At 36.1% G+C, this 17,493-nt stretch overlaps 1 protein-coding gene across 2 annotated transcripts in view; it reads left to right on the plus strand.

Annotated features, from left to right (window-relative positions):
- The window catches only part of HEATR5B (HEAT repeat containing 5B), a 54,685-nt gene that overhangs the window by 9,160 nt on the left and 28,032 nt on the right, over positions 1 to 17,493 (plus strand). For both annotated transcript variants that reach the window (XM_048047747.2, XM_013170657.3), the window contains exons 9-21: positions 1,315 to 1,470; positions 2,278 to 2,528; positions 2,935 to 3,046; positions 4,255 to 4,407; positions 4,682 to 4,781; positions 5,419 to 5,528; positions 6,067 to 6,230; positions 7,213 to 7,388; positions 7,937 to 8,042; positions 10,516 to 10,706; positions 12,249 to 12,408; positions 14,336 to 14,525; positions 15,873 to 16,042. In XM_048047747.2, coding sequence (XP_047903704.1) covers positions 1,315 to 1,470; positions 2,278 to 2,528; positions 2,935 to 3,046; positions 4,255 to 4,407; positions 4,682 to 4,781; positions 5,419 to 5,528; positions 6,067 to 6,230; positions 7,213 to 7,388; positions 7,937 to 8,042; positions 10,516 to 10,706; positions 12,249 to 12,408; positions 14,336 to 14,525; positions 15,873 to 16,042 — 2,039 coding nt within the window. The remainder of the gene's footprint in view (positions 1 to 1,314; positions 1,471 to 2,277; positions 2,529 to 2,934; positions 3,047 to 4,254; positions 4,408 to 4,681; positions 4,782 to 5,418; positions 5,529 to 6,066; positions 6,231 to 7,212; positions 7,389 to 7,936; positions 8,043 to 10,515; positions 10,707 to 12,248; positions 12,409 to 14,335; positions 14,526 to 15,872; positions 16,043 to 17,493) is intronic.

The following is a 17,493-nucleotide window of genomic DNA, read 5'->3' on the forward strand; positions in this document are numbered from 1 at the left end:
TAGGTCAGATAATGTCCTTGTATATCCCCTACTAATATCCATACTGATACCCAATTGGATTTTATAGGTGACAAAGATGTAATCTGAAAACTGGAATTAGAGAGGATAAACATGGCCTCTTCAATATACAATCACTAAGAGGACTGACAATTAAAACTGTTGTCATTTGTTTCTTATGAAACAGTTAATTTGAGCTCGAGATTGAGAAGGGAAACTGGAATTGCACAACAGTGCATTTAGCAAATAACTTTTTTTTTCTAATGCCAATATCTAATTTGTTCTTAAAATTGATGTGTAATGTGTGGAAATGCAAATGTGTTTGAAACTTTTGCAGATTATTCTCTTAACTGTTTTTTGATAGGGAAGGTATGTCTGAAGTTAATTGGAACTTTAATATTTATTGCAGTCGGAACCCTTTTACTCCCAGGAGGAAGTCTATCAGAAATGATAGTTCTGAGATAAAGCGGTTGCAAAAATTCCTCCTCCTGCCACCTGCTTATCAAAGTTAGAGAGAATTCCATTATGTTTTTGGATGATAGGATGACCTGCTTTTTTTTTTTATCATTTCCAATGAATTTGATAAGTTAGAGGTATTTTTACTTGGTAATGATTGGTTCCCTTCATGTAAGGGGGACCTTTTGTTAAATTTGTCTTGTAGAAGATACATAAATTTTAAGCTGATACTGAAGTCCATTTTCTTAGAAGTGACAGTTGCAGCTTCCTTACCCATCAGGTAAGGAATCCCATCCCTTACTCTGTTGCTCCTGGGACATTGTGTAGGAGAAAAAAACATGAAGTGAGATCTATGAAATTAATTGGATAGCTCTAAAATCACACCAATATTAAAAAAATTATCATAACCATTAATCATCTTATTTTTTTTTAAGTTTTATTCCATATATATGCAAGCAAATTCATATACAGAATCTAGATGTGACAAGATTGTGGTCTTAATTACTTCATCTGTAGGTGTGTGTGTGTACGTACATACAATACCCACATGCTGCATGTGGGTATACTTACTTTTGCTGTGTTACAGTATTAATCCTAGCTCTTAGTGCAATGCCATCCACAGCAACTTCTGGGCATGTGTTTTTCATGGACTCTAGATGATTGTGTTTGGCTGGTAGCTTTAAAACTTGTTTTTCTTCAGAATGCATTTGCTTTGTGAGCTCATGCTACAGGCAAACTTGTGCTTTTATTTTAATATTTAGGGTTGATGTTAAAACTGTTTTCCCTTCCTATCTTGTATATGCTATATCCTGTATATGTGATTCATATGGTAGTTAAAGGAGATACTTTTCTTTTCTGCAGAAGCAGTTGTGAATGATGCTAACAGTGAAAATAAAGCAGGAGCTGCTGATATAGCTGCAAGCCAGCATGTAATGGTGTGTGCTCTTCAAGAACTGGGTAGTCTGGTTCAGAGTCTGAATGCCACTGCTTCTCCTCTTATTCAAGAACCATCTATTGGTATGCAGATAAACTTAAATAGGTCGAGATATTTGAGCACTGAATATGAAATATGTTTACAATCTAGTTAAATAGTAAACTAACATGTAAGAAAGAAATTAATTAAACTGCCATCCCGTGTAGTGCTCCCTATAGCTGAGTTTGTCCCGCTCTCTGTGTATACTACCCTAACTTTAGTTCAAGTTTGACAAAGTTTTAAGCAACTTTTTTGGTGGAAGTTCTGCCTGAAGGTCCTTTTCAGGATGAGTAAAATTGTAAAGTTGTGTTTTTAGCATCAATGAGTTTCCAATAATGGTATTAAAGGAAATCCTTTTTTTTTTACTGTATAAGGTCTGAAATATTCGCTTCTGGAAAGCTGTATTTCCTTGAGAGATTTTTTTTTTTTTTAAACCTGAAGACTAGGGGCATTTTGTCAGGAGATGAAGCTGTGGATAGTCCCATTTGAAAAGCTTGTTATTTGACCTAAGTTGATCAGGGCTGGTGTGGGATTTTCTTCTTGCTTGTTTTAACATTTAACATTTCCACATTTGTAACGTGAGATTGTAGTCCTTATTTTTTTTCAGTTTGTGGATACCCATGTTTTTTCCAGTGGAACTTCAAGCTAATGCTAATAGCATTACACTATTAGCTAATGCTAATAATGCTTCTGGGTTTCCTTAAAGAAAAAGGCAAAGTTATAAAAACTCAAGTACTTCAGTTCTGGCATTCTTAACTTTCATGTTTCCTATCTAATATGGATACAGTTTGCGTGTCTACATATGTGAAAAAGCATATTGTAATTGTAAAACTATAAACTCTTTCCTGTAGGTCTGTTGGAGACGGTAACTTCAGTTCTTCTTCATCCCAGCATGGCTGCTCGACTTGCTGCCGCATGGTGTTTGCGGTGTGTGGCTGTGGCATTGCCTTTTCAGTTGACTCCGTTTCTAGATAGATGTGCAGAAAGACTCAACAATCTGAAGACCTCCCCTGAAGCTGTCAGTGGCTACAGTTTTGCAATGGCTGCTTTATTAGGTGGTGTGCATCAGTGTCCCTTAGGCATTCCTCATGCCAAAGGAAAGGTGAGATAATAAGCTTCAGGTGGGAGTGTACTAAGAGAGAGATTTTTTTTCAAGAAGTAATAGCTTTGCAAGATGTCTAACATAGTAACAAGTTAAAAGGTCATGAAATTGACCTTGTACCTAGCAAGAGCAATGGTCAGAGCACTTGTTTGTAGCATTTCAGTTATAATATTTACCAGCTTTTTTTTTCATCCCTCTTTCAAATTTGCATTCTTGTTGGTCGTATTAATGAATAATTACTCAAGAGAATGTTACTGTCTGTATTGTCATGTGCTAATTATCTGTATAAAATGTAATCTGCTCTTTATAGAAGATCAATTTAAATTTTACATGTGATTAGTAAGAGTGGATTTGTAGGAGTGGCTTAATTTTTTTTTCTTTGAAATCCATTTTTATGACATTGCAGATGGTGGTTAGTATTGCTGAGGATCTGTTACGAACTGCTGCACAGAACAGCAGACTTTCCTTGCAACGGACTCAAGCTGGATGGCTTTTACTTGGAGCACTTATGACTTTAGGTTTGTAAAAACAGTTGTATTTTTTATTATGATGCTTGTCCAACGTTTCTGGTTATCCACTGCAGCAAATAGTTGCTACATATAATCAGTACAGTGTCTAGTACTAGAGTATTGATACCACTGGAAACAGAGTGTTAGTTCATTTATTTCAGCAGTGATGTTCACGATGCAGAGAATTGAAATGTTAGAGTTCATGTAAGCTGAAGGATAATAGAAGGTGACGTAACCTTCAAAAAAAATCTGCTCTGGTTATTTTTGCTTTGTTTCGGAAACCTAGCATTTAATCATTTTATGAAAAGTACTAATCAGTTCTGTAGTGCACAAGACGCAAACCGCAAATAAAATGTAATTAGCCTTTCAACAAATGGCAAGCATATCATGGATAAGCAATAATACTGATTAGGGATGTTAACAGTTTAAAAGCCATTCAGTTGTCTTTAAAAAAACAAAACAAAACAGCAACCTTATGTATGACTGTTTATATATACCATCACAGAAATGTTGGATGCTATATTTTGACAGGTTATAAAGTATTCCTGAATTTTGCAGCAATTATTTTTTTTTGTTTGTTTGTTTCTGGTTTTATAATAGCAAACGTGATAAAGCTTTGATATGTTCTTCAGTATCTTGATCTCTCCGCAAATGCCATTTATGTTTTGTATTCTCTACATCATCCCATTTTTGCCAACATTTTGCTAACAGTGTAGCAGTGTTTTGGTTGTCCTTCTCCAATATATTTGTAATGCACTTGCATTGGATTTTCTAGAGCTTTTTCAGAAGCTTTCTTTAAACTTGACTGGAAACTATATTTACAGTCAGTAACTGTCACTTTTTCTATCATATGAATAAGTTGCACTAGGCTAAAGAGCTTGCCTTCAAAACAGTAATATAAAAATAAGAATTAGAAGTCAGAATAAAAAGACAAGTGTCAGCAGTTACATACATGATTCAACGTATAGAATTGGCTAGTCCCTATTTTTAGTACTAATATCAACAAACAGACTTATCTTCACTGTTTGGAACACTTTTAGCCTACAAATGAGAGAACAGTGAAGAATAAAGGAGATTCAAGTAGGGAGCAGTAGGAAGAGAAGGGAAGTAAGAGAAAAATAGTTATAAGAACAAATGCCTTCATGGCGGATTTTTTGTGCTTAGTTTAATAAAAATTTTTATTATACAGTCTTTTATTCATTTATTTTTATAAATAGGTCCTTCTGTTGTTCGATATCATCTCCCTAAGATGTTGCTGCTATGGCGAAATGTGTTTCCACGTTCTCTGAAGGAGTTGGAGGCAGAAAAGGCTAGAGGGGATTCTTTCACGTGGCAAGTAACATTGGAAGGCCGTGCTGGAGCTCTGTGTGGTAAGAATTTGAAATTTCAAAATTTACAAGCGCATGGTAAAACAGAACATGATCCCAAATATTATAGAGAAATCTGTCTTAGCTTCCCTTCTTTCTCTGAACATGAGTAAGACTTGTTAGATTTTCACCAGGGACCTGTTTTTGGTACGTAGTCTTACGAACATGTCACACATTGAATAAATATTTTTAATTGCTGCTTCTTTATATCCTCTTAGGATCTGTATGTTGCTTTATATTTGTCTGAGTAAAATTTTAAATTATATTTTGTTAATAGCTATGAGAAGTTTTGTTGCTCACTGTCCTGAGCTCCTTACTGAGGATGTGATCAGGAAGTTGATGACACCTATAGAATGTGCCATGACAATGATGTCGCAGTAAGTAGACAGTTTAAAAAAAAAAATAGTGTATTTGCGTTATCTTTAGAAGCACATTGTGAGATAAAGAAATGGTCTTTTGAAAAAAAAATATCACTATTGAGAGGAAGTTACCATTCTGTTCTTCTGCTGTTTCTGCTTTTTGTTCACGTTTATTTTTTCCCAGAGCTGAAATACTAGAACTACTTTGTTTTAATTCATGTTCCCAAATTTTTTTTCTTAACTGTGTTTTGGATTTTCAGTGAGCTTTTTTACTTCCAGGTTTGCTTCATGTTGAAAAGACGAGAAAGCTAAGTTACTGGTGTACTAGATGTTAATCAATAAATATACTTTTACAAAATGTAATAATGAAAGGATTTGCAATATTTTACAGAATAAAAGATAAAACACGGGTTGGGCTTTTTTTTGTTTGTTTGTTTTGTTTAAGCAGTAGTTTAAATTAAAAAAATAATTCTCAGAACTATTACTTCCAAGAATGTATTAGTTATTTGAGTAATGCTGAAGTAACTCATCCAGAGCAGTTCTTTGAACATTGTTTTCCTTTTCTGACTAGAGGCATATCTTGTCAAAAGAAATAAGAAATACTCTTTTCATTAACTGCAGTGTTGCTGTCTGCCTCTCTTTTTTGATTCTGTAGCATTCCATCGGTAATTAAAGCACATGGAGCTCATCTGAAAGCTAGTGCAGCGATGGTCCGTTTAAGACTTTACGATATATTGGCTTTATTACCTCCAAAGACATATGAAGGTATGTATTTATTTTTTTTTGACAGTGATTGTTAAAGTAAAAATTGTACTTCTTTGAATGTTTTTTTGGTGATATCTTTATTTGACCTGTAATGTAGCACTAGGTGGCTGTGTAAAAAGTACACATCTGTCTTTTCCTAAAAGTTTAAAAAAGCAAATTGAGCCCAACCAGACAGATATCAAAGACTTCCACAGAACTGCAGTTTCAACAAAATATCTGTTTGTTTACTTAAATGTGCAAACATTTATTCATTATGTCCACACGATCATGTGGATGAGCAAGATTTTGCAGAATCTGGATTGTCATCCTGAGGGGGCTGGCCTGATCTATTGTTCAGGACACTGATAGGGGAACTGGGAGTCCTGGGTTCTGTTTGAGGCATTGCTCTTGCCTGTGGTATTGTCAGGTTTACCTCTGTCTGTTTGCTACTTGTAAAATCAAGGTAGTGGTACACACTCTGATTTGTAACTTCTGATCTGTAGCTGAAATGTTTTGGATAAAAAGTAATAATGATACTTTTTACTGTCCTATGTCTTAGGATCATTTAATGCACTTCTTCGTGAGTTGGTAGCAGAATTTACTTTGACAGACAACTCTGCTAATACAACCACATCACTCCTGAGGTCTCTTTGTCATTACGATGACAGTGTTCTTCTTGGCTCTTGGCTGCAGGAAACTGATCATAAGTCAATTGAAGACCAGGTAATATAAAAACAGAAGAATATTAATTAAAAAAAAGAAGCAAGTATTGCTATGGGAATCTCTTTTGATGAAGTTTTTCAGATAACCTACCAGTGTTGACATAATTACCTTTTTTTTTTATGGCTCCTGGAAACAAGTGCAGCACTGGGAACAATTCATTAATTCATTCACTGTGTTCTATAGACAAATAACTGTTCTGAGAATTGGCTGAACTGTGCCATCATAAACTTTTGCAACTCACCTTCTCAGAAATTTCCTGTGTGAGAAGGGGAGCTGAAAATGCTTCTTTTGCCACAGCCTATTTAATAATGTCAGGGTTTCTCAGAAGGCTTGGTCACGTTTTAGTTTTTAATCATATCAAAGTCTCAAGAGAAGTTTACTCTCTTTTCCAACCTTTTAAGAAGAATATAGAGCTACAAGACTCACATTTTGTTTCATGATGAGATAATGAAAAAGTTGTGAAAACAATTTTTTTTTAAGAAAGTAGTCAATTGATTAGATGTGTTTCCTGAAAGAATGATGGTTAGGAAGTATTTTCATGGTGATAGGAATGCTAGTAATCATAATACCATTTCTAAATTTTTCTGGGTAGAGAATCATTATGACCCATTGACCATTTAGTGTGCTGTATTGTAACTCAGTGCTCTGAGTGAATGAATAATCTTTTTTTTGAAATGTCAGTTTGTGGTCAGAAGCTCCTATGGGTATCAGAAATTATATGCATATCTGATTTCCATATCTTCTACCAGGAGTCATAGTTTGTGCACTTACCCAGATGCTAACTGCTTTTACCCTCAGAGATTTAACTGGCCCTGTAAATGCTAATGCGTGTGTGCATGGAGACACTGCAGTTGCTTTTAATTGTTTGTAAGGTAGTTTATTGTTCTTAGCTACTGCATATGTCTTTTGGTTATTTCTAGAAAAGATTTTTATTTGCAAAGGTATATTCAGAGGTGTTCACATATTATGTGGCATTTTGCAGCTTCAGCCTAACAGTGCATCTGGAAGTGGTGCTTTGGAGCATGATCCATCTTCTATTTATTTGCGTATCCCTGCTGGTGAAGCTGTACCCGGTCCCCTTCCTCTAGGAGTATCTGTCATCGATGCATCTGTGGCTCTCTTTGGTGTGGTTTTTCCTCATGTCTCTTACAAACATAGGTCAGTTTACATTTATATTCAATTTCAGAATTCAGTGGGATCTATACTGTTTTTAGCTATGGAAAAATCTGGCTGGGGAACTGCAGAGTAGCTACGTATGCAGATTGTTCATTATACTCCTGTTCTTGGTATCTTTTAGGGAATGCTCCTCCCAGTAACACTTTACGGCATGAGGTTAAATGGGAAAAATAATAGGAACAGTAATAGGAACGTGGAGCCTAACATTGTTTTGAATGGTAGTGGAGAGGCAGCATTTTTCCAGTCTTGTCCTCATAGCTTTCTAGGTATACAGCCAAATGTATCAAATGTATTGCTTTCTCTTGGTGGTGTTTTCTCCAAAAGGGATGAATTAATCTAAAAGAATAATCAGCAAAGTGACATTCAAAATAACACTACCCTTCTGCCTAAGGTGAATACCTTCTGCAGCCCCTGAGGCACAAATTCTGTGACCCACCTTAAAAGGCCTTTTGGTTGTGCGCAGTCTTTACCAGCTGTGTTTTGGTTTGTATTTTGAAAGAATGTCACTTAAATTATGTTCTTTGTTTTAGATTACAGATGTTGGATCACTTTGCTGAATGTGTCAAGCAGGCTAAAGGTGTTCGACAGCAGGCTGTGCAGCTTAATATCTTTACTGCTGTTCTTAGTGCCTTGAAGGTAAAACTTGTGAACTTGTAGTAGATGCGAAAATTCAGCGGTTCGGGTCATAGACTTGTGTTCTGTACAAAAGGCTGTTAGAAGGACATTGCTGAAGTTAATACTTACACTTTTGGAAACAAAACCCAAACTTTGCAAATTCCCCCCCCCCCTTTTTTTCAGATGCTCTGCTTTAGCTCATCTGCACGTATCAGTACAAAGAATAGATGAGATTCATGTCTCTATAGTATTCTGACTTTATTTTCTTTTTCATTACTCTAATTTTCTTTGCACTGTACTTATGGATTTAAGTGCTTTGTCATACATACTCAAAAAAACCACACCCTTCATATCTTTGCAGATGAGTATTGTGCAGATGAGGCTCATGGAAAGACAAAGATAAATTTGGGTCTCCATTTTAGATGTCCGAACGTTTTCTTCTTTAGACTCCCTAATATAATATAGAATTTTAGATGCTTATGCTCAAGTCCCACTGATTTCAGTTACAATTATTTGTGCTCTATCTGTGCTTGGAAATCTGGCCTCATGCTATGAAGTCAGGAACCTAGACAGTAAGTAAGAGAAATACTTGGTTTCAGTGACTTTTATTGTCTCGGCTCTGTGGAACAGTGTCTCAGTGTAAGATTTTCTTTCTACTCATCAAATTTATTAAGGCATTTCCAGATTTTTTCTGATGTTCTGTCTGGATTTCCAATTCATGAGTCTGTCAGATTTTTCCCTTTATGTCATCCTCATTCAGCTTCAGGGCAACTAAGTCCTGTGCACTGAGGAAGCTGTCCTTATGGAAGTGTTAGCCTGTAATTAAAGATTGTATGGGTTTCTTCTTGTCTGACCTTTGCCATCCAAACAATGACTGCTTATCTTCAGCTGCTTTTTAATGGGTCTCTGATCCTCGCTTGATGGGGAGAGATGACTGTCTATGGAGAGTGAATTGTCCCACTTCTTTTAGGATGCAATGACACACTCATCTCCCTTGGCTATAATTACCCAGGCTTTTTAGCCTAGATGTCTCATGCTTTAGGTAATGAATGGCTCTCTCTTCAGTTTGGTTCCTAGTTTTGAATTAAGGCACCTCAGCCCTGATGTACAGCTGAAGGGCATACTGTTGTGTTTTAACTCAGCAGGCAGCTAAGCACCATGCAGCCACCTGCTCACTCTCTATCCCTCCCCACCAGCAGGATTGGGGAGAGAATCGGACTAGGGGTGTGGAGAAGTAAAAACTAGTGGGTTGAGATAAAGACAGTTTAATAGGATGGAAAAGGAAGGGAATAGAATATTAATGATAAAAGAATACACAAAGGAATTGCAAATCAAAACAGCACCATAGCAGTTACTAGGAAGAAAATTAACTCTATCCCAGCTGAAACCAGGACACATGCCCATTTAAGTATGTGATCTGGAGCATTTTAATTAGTGTTCTGGGAACAGGACTGCAAAATCCTGGCAGACTTAGGCACAATGCATTTTCTTATGAACCTTTAGTTGGGTAAAGTTTTTGTAGTAGCAGCAAAAGTCAATTTTCCCCCCTAAAAGCTGTCTGTGAAATGTCAAGTCTTTATGTAGAACTTAGTAGAGTTTTTGGAAGGAAAGTTTTCACAGAACAACACTTCTCTTCCTTGCTTTGTCCTTAGAAATATGAGCTATGCTGAAACATGAGACAAGTTGAAAGCTATTTTCTGAGAAAGGAGCCTGGGATTTCCCATGCCATGCCAAAAGGCCAAAGAACTGTCAAAATTTTAAGAGCTGAAATGAGGATTTCAGAACAGAAAATGAGAATCTATGGCAGAGCCATCAGCTCTCTTCCTCTATAACACGTGCAGGACTTTACATATATTTGATTATTTTTCCCAAAGTAAAAGACTTCTTGAAAGTTATAATGAAAGGTAGTGTGTTATTAAAGGAATATGGAAACCAAAGAAGCTGCAGAAACAGTGTTTAGTGTTAGTACTCTGTAACACACTTATATAGCATGCTGTATACATTTTCAAAGATGTAAATGTTAAGAAAAAATATTTTCATGTACCTAAAATCTATTTGATTCTTGCAGAAATGCAACTTAGCTGTGTTTTTTTCTGTCTGGTAAAGAGATATTACAGTCAAATTTAAAGCCCTCGTCTCCCCCCACTTCTTTTCTTATCTTTCCATTGGGTTATCGTGTGTAAAGCTATCTGCTAGCTTAGATTCAGTATCACTGGTGTGTGTGTGTGTGTAGCACTATAATGATAGTAGCATTTGATAACAAAGACTGGTGTTAATGTGTCTTTTCTGTACTTAAAATAGTAAGAGTGCTGGCAAAGCTAAGACTGTGTTATTGTTTTTGAGTTTTCAATATTTTCAGCCAGTATATTTAGGACTAAGTGATCAGAATTTTAGACAAAAATAAAGATGCATCATTTTTAATTGAAGATCTTACAGTAATGTTGCACTTCCCTTCCTCCCCGATTTGGAATGTTTTTTTCATTTCTTCATGTAGGGTTTAGCCGAGAACAAAAGCACATTAGGACCAGAAGAAGTTCGCAAATCTGCTCTGACGCTGGTGATGGGTGCCCTTGATAATCCTAACCCTATTCTGAGATGTGCAGCTGGAGAAGCTCTTGGCAGAATGGCTCAAGTGGTTGGAGAAGCCACTTTCATCGCTAGAATGGCTCAGTACAGTTTTGATAAGTAAGTTGGCTTTGATCCGTAAAGGGAAATAAAATATAGTTTGGAAAATTCTTCTATGAAACAGCATTTTTTTACTCTTTCTCTCCATGCTTTATTACAAAGACTATATAGATCTAAGAAATCTTGAAACAGTCTTCAAATTTGGATTTATTTAATGTGATTCTTCCAGGAATAAAAGTTTACTTGTTACATTACTTAAAATGCAAAATGATACAAATGAAGGGTTTTTCATGAGTTACTTGAAGGTAACTAAACTGCTTCAGGTAGATAAACTCAGCTTACACTAAGTATGTCTGTAGCATGAATTGTATGATAGTGGTTCTATTTCATCAAAACATCTTCCTATAACATCAATTTAACTTACCTACTGGCCCATTTGTTTTTCTATATTCTGTCATTAATCTCAGGTCTTTAGAAGGATACCTGGTAAATATACCAAGACAACATATTTTCCAATTTTCAGCTTAAATTTTAGACATCAGCCAGTCTGTGGATCTGAATGCTCCTACCTCATGGCTGCAGCACATCTTTTGGCTGGCCATGCTGCATGAACATATTCTCCTACCTCTGAGTAATTCAACTTTTCTCCATTATTTCATCTTGTAATGAAGTCTATCATCTTCACGGTCATTCCTTGAATTTCTGTTACTGGGACTCTTTCCTTGGTTTCTTATGCAGGACTCAAGTTAAGTTGCCAGTCAGTTGACAGTATAAAACCATTTTTGCATATATGGCATTTGCATTTACTTTCTTGCTGCTGCTGTTGTTGTTTACTAATGGCTATGAGCGTGCTTCTCTGCCACATACAGACAACCAGAAAAAAAAAATATTTCTTCTAACTAGGATATCCTTCTTCTGTCTCTTTTTTTTTTCTGAATAGGGTTTTAATTACAGTTGACATGTATGTTACATGTGTTCCGAGCAGAAGAATTGTGGAAAATACACAGCGAGTCACTATGTCATGCAGCTAGGTCATTCAGAATGCTATTCATTGTGTTTTAATTTCATTAATAAAAATACTATTACAAAAACTATTGGAAAAGTTGTAGAACTCAGTTGTAGAAGAAAGCAGCTATATTAAGAAGTTAATAAGTTGTCTGCAGTAGAAGATGAAGCTGTGGATTCCTTTATTGTTTCTCTGTATATATTGTCATTTTTCTTGATTTCTTTTCACTGCAGTGGCCTAGCAATGACTCTTATGATTATTAAATTAGTCTACTGTGAAACGTTGGTAAATACTAAGCTCTTTTCCTGTGTTCTTATACTTCCAAAACATTTCCTCATCTAAAATGTCAAGTTATGACCACGAAGAAAGAAAATTACTAAAATATCTTTTTATTGACTTGGTTGATGTGTAATCCAGTTTAATAGCAGTATAGGTTATGCATATTGGTTTTGCTTTTGTGGTTAAGGCTTCTTACAGTCTTGTAACACGGACAGCAAAATTCTGTTAGGAGCAGTCGTTTGCAGTTATGGTACTTGAAGGGTTTTTGTAATGAATTTAGTGAATTACATGATTTCTTTTTATTTAAATGTTGATAGGTTAAAATCTGCTCGAGATGTTGTATCAAGAACAGGACATTCTTTGGCTCTGGGTTGCCTCCATCGATATGTTGGTGGAATAGGTTCTGGGCAACATCTGAAAACTAGCGTCAGTATTCTCTTGGCTTTGGCACAAGATGGAACTTCTCCTGAAGTCCAGGTAAAAAACAAAATCACCACAGAATTGTTTTAAAATGTTCAGGATTAGAATTCAAAGTTAATTCTGACAGTACATTTGTCTTGATAATAAGGAGTTGAATGGTAGAAAGAAAAATGCTGAATCTTTCATTTTCTGCGGCAATGAAATCTATCAAAGCATTAGAATAAAATAATTACCAAAGAAGTGGAAAAGAGTAAAAGCCACATCTTGTCTGTAATCATTGTTCTTCAAAGATCGTGCTGTAATTGTACCATACAACAGTTATCTTCCAGCCACTCTTTTTTCTAGTTAACTCGAGGAAATGATTCTAAGTGACTATTATGCTTTAGCAGCAGGAAGTTGAATGCCATCCTTGGTTAGGGGCACTTTATACCCACAGATTGAGACGGTGAAGCCTCTGGTAACTATGTGGAGACATACATCCATGTTCACCTTGGTTTAAATTATGAATTTGACAGAACAAAAAATAGTGTTCTTTTTTGGTTTGCTCGTTTGTTTTGCCCTCAGGGCAATAAAAAAATAACCTATGCTTTTGCAGCTTGTTGCTTGGGAAAACAAGACTAGTTTTGTTTGGAGACAGATGTTAAAAAAAATCAGTAAATGCAATTTAAAGTCACTGTTAAATTTCCTTAGTTTTATTTAAAGGAAGTCAAAGTTCAGTTTGCATATATAACCTTGCTTTATGTGTGAGTAAGTAATTTTGAAGCATGTACTTGCTTATCATTCATCTTGAAACCGGAAAGTTACTCTTTATGAAAAACATGTGAATTATAAAGGACAAGGATTTAGAAGCCAGGTGGAATTCATGTGCCTTTCTTATTTTCTACTGAGAGTATGATAACAGGCAACTGTGAAAAGCTAAGCTTTTACATCTTATCTACAATGTAGGTATGCAGGAACTGTATGTGAACATGAGCAGTAGAAATTCACAAGAATGAGAATGTACTGTAATGTACATACAGTTGTAATGTACTACATATGTGCTTATGACTGTTAAAATAGCTTCAGGTGGTTGCTAGTGTTAATGGGTTTTGGGTTGCATCAGAGAGGACCAAAACTGAGCAGTTTTAAAGGAAGTTTTCTAGCTGTTTCTTAAGAATCTAGCTTTGTATCTGTAATACACTCTTAACATTATGTCTCTTCAGTGCACTTGCTTCACATTTAATTGAAGACAGTTCTGAAATGTGATCATTTAATAGGATCTTTTGGAGCAATCTCACATGCTTTCAGGTCTGTCAGGGAAGCTGATTTCACGTGAAACTTCAGTGACCAAAAATTTCTTTTTCTTGCTTGGACATTTGCAGTAAATTATTTCGTAATTTACTTATAACTGAATAGGTTGATTTTTTTTTTTTTTTTCCTATCCCTTAGTACACTCGCTGTATGTGTAAAGTGCTGCTTTCTTCTGCACTACCTAAAAAGAAAATTCATTGGAAAACACATGCGAACTTTTCAACTTGTTGTGGAAATCAGTTTCTACTTATAATATCACAGGCAGTCCTGGCTGAGGACTTTGTCAGCTAACTGTCTGCTTTGGAATCTGCATCCAGTTCTATGTCAGAAATGATTCTGTCTTTTTCCCATGTTAAGGGTCATGTTTCCCACCCCCCCCCCCCCCCCTTTTAAAGTGGATGTGTTGTTTTTGAGAAAGCAAAATAGAAACACAGTGCTTGATCATTTCTTGCTCAAATACTTTGTCATCTTTGTTATCCACAAAAGTGCTGGCATCCAAACAGCACACTAGAAATACCTCAACTCCCACTTGACTGCTTGAGATTTGGGACATTTGAAACACTTCTGGAGTCAGAGAAGCTAACTAGACATGTAAACAGGGTTGTACAGAACTAGGTTCAGTCTACATACATATTTGTGTAAATTTTCTAAATATATTACTCAATATATTCTTCCTTCTTTTTTTTTTTCATAGACCTGGTCTCTCCATTCACTTGCCTTGATAGTAGATTCTAGTGGACCAATGTACCGTGGATATGTGGAGCCAACACTTTCTCTAGTTCTTACTCTGCTCTTAACTGTTCCACCATCACATACAGAAGTACATCAATGCTTAGGCCGATGCCTCGGGGCTATAATAACTACTGTTGGGCCTGAGCTGCAAGGTTAGTATGAATTTGAAGAGGAAAGGAAATTAACTTGTATAAAGCCAATACATCATGACCTTAAATGGAAGATAATCAGTGTTTGTTTATTGCAATTGTGGGTAGTAGGAGGGGCTTTGACAAATCCAGGGTCCTGGAAGGAACCTCAAGTCTGGTTTACGTCTGCTGTTTTTTTTTTTTCTTTTTTTTTTCCTTCACGCTTCAGTTTGAGATTTATATCAAGAGTTATAGTGATGTATGGTGTTCTGGCTAGTGGCAAATGTGCATGGTAAGTAAAAGATGAAAAATACCCATGCTGTGTATATGTTTTATGTAGGGCAAGATGCAAGATTTTTCCTCTGCTTCTTCAGCATAGTGGTAGTTTTATTTTTGACTGATGGCAAGAACTTAAGTTTGACATCATTGATAATGTTGTGAACAATAACTCATTTCCACTTATTCTTGTTATTCTCCTATCACGGTGCCTTACCATAGAAAATAAAATTTTGCTGTGCCAGTACACTATCTGAAGTTACATGGCTCAGATAACAAAAACATGGATCGTTAACTTTGACTTAGTGGGATTTTTTAGGAATGTTTATAGGCTGGTCTTTACGTCAATGTTAGAGAACCAGGCACTAGTTCAATTTTAATTCTAAATAATTGGACTAATTCTGTTTTGGAAAAGTCTCTAGATGGTTTAATTTAACTTGCTATCTGCTTGCTCTATAATAAGATTTTGATTTGAAGTGTCATCAACTTTATTAATAAAGATACTTATGTGGAATATCTTCTGCAAGTTACATTTTGCTGTAATTCAGTGTTGTTTTTTTTAAATGTCGTGCTGGTTAATCCTTAAGATGTGGAGTGGAATTATTTTTCAGATTAAGTTCTGTTCTTTCAAATATGTGTCCTGTTACAGCAGCATGACTCATCTGATGGAGCTAACAAAAATTACCTGCAGATACATATGCTAGCTTACACATTGTCTGATATTTTAGGAAATGGCTCTGTGTATGAAATGTTGCCCATATATATAGAAAAAAAAAGATGTTCAGAATTGAAATGCAGATAACTTTTCTAGTTTCATGTCCTGGGAAGATATTCTTAAAATATTTCCAGTTGAAGATCATTGATCCAAAATTTCATTTGGACAGAGCATTATTAAACCTATTATTTCAACAGAGAAATTGAAACACACTCGTGATTCTTTCAAGTAGTGTGGACACTATTTTGCAGTAGGAATTCAGAAAATCTGCATGTTAATTTTGTAAACTTTTATGCATTGAAATATGTTTAAAGGTTTAAAATCTACAGCTCTCATAGAAAAATCTTGCTATGTTAAGGTTATCATATTATTATCATTAGGTAATGGAGCTACAATTTCAACAATCCGTTCATCCTGTTTGGTGGGATGTGCAATCACACAAGACCATTCAGACTCGCTTGTTCAGGCAGCGGCCATATCCTGCCTTCAGCAGCTTCATATGTTTGCGCCACGGCACGTCAACCTGTCCAGTCTGGTTCCAAGTCTTTGTGTGAGTACAAAACGCATCCCTTCTGTTCCTCAAAGTTTCACATATGTGCCTAGCAGAGAGGACGCAGGAGAAGCACTTGGCAAGATGCCAAGGATACCCATATATAACAAGCAAGCCACATTTGCAAAACATTGGAATGCAATAAAGGCACAAGGTAGCAAGCATTTTTATAAAACCACTCGTTACAGAGATGCTGAAATGCCCTGTTCCTTCCAACTGACCGTATGCACAAACGGAAGAAGGTGAGCTTGGAAAAGGTGGGAGATGCTGGATTATTTTCAACCACTATTAGTATACCAGGTGCTGACACTCAAATTCTTGTGTTGCTATTGTGATTAACATTGCTCCCCCCATTAGTGTTCTGTCAGCAAATCCTGGCTTAAGCCAGGAAATGAGGCAGTGGCTAGAACCCAAAACATACAAAATACAACTATAAGAGGAAAGGTGGTGTGTGTGTTTTCATTTGTTTCTTTATTGCTATTGTTTATTTACTTCTTAATTATTTTAAGAGGGTTTAGCAGCCCAATACTAAGAAGTTTGAAAAATACTCCCTGAAGTCGGTTGGGTGTTTTGCCAAGCTGATTGTATCACTCGCTATGGAACTAGTGGTTCTGTGTTATGTGAAAGAATAGAATCCTACTTATGTCAGCACTGGAACTTTTTCTTAGTCTCCCTTCCAGACTTTCCCTAGGGTATCCTCTCATTGTTACATGGTTCAGCCCCCACCTATACTCTTACTTCCCCCCCTCACGCTGGAACACTCCTGTGCTGTGTGTTCCCAGAGTCTGTCAATTGCCCGTGCACAAAATTTTGCACGACAGAGATGCAACATATCCAGAAGTAGCTAGGCCCTTCTGTATAAATACCATGCACAATCTGACATTCTCTCTAGCCAGTTACTCTGTAAGTACTAGTGGGTACTATATCAGAAAGTGAAGTCAAAAGTCAATGTAGGTATGACAAGTGCTGTTTTGAAAACATTTCCCAAGCTTTTCTGCTGTTCTTTACATGTTCTTTAATGGTCCTTTGTTAAACAAAAGCTATTGTACTTCTCTTTTTCCTGTCCCTTACTTTCAAGTCTTACATAGTTTGAAAATTTTTTCTCTGAATTGTCTTGTGCGTTTCGTTTTACCATAAACTTAGATATGTAGCCAAAGTCTGCATTGCCCTGCCCTGTAAAAGTTTTCTTAACTTTCCAACTTGCTTTTGTAGGGAGTTAATGCCAGATATCAAAATTAAACTACGGAGCTCCACAATCTAGTTTCCTTTCTGCTTTCCTGCATTGGCATCATAAACACACAGTTGTTTGTTTTGCAACTGAAAACAGGGAAAGCTCTTTCCATTAATTAGATGCTGTAAATGTTCTGTGTTTTATTTCCATTAAAACAACCTTGGTGCGATATTTAGAGGATTGTATGTTTGCTTTTGCAGGACTGAAATCCTGTATATTC

Source organism: Anser cygnoides, chromosome 3, assembly GCF_040182565.1.
Source record: "Anser cygnoides isolate HZ-2024a breed goose chromosome 3, Taihu_goose_T2T_genome, whole genome shotgun sequence".
Lineage (NCBI taxonomy): Eukaryota > Metazoa > Chordata > Aves > Anseriformes > Anatidae > Anser > Anser cygnoides.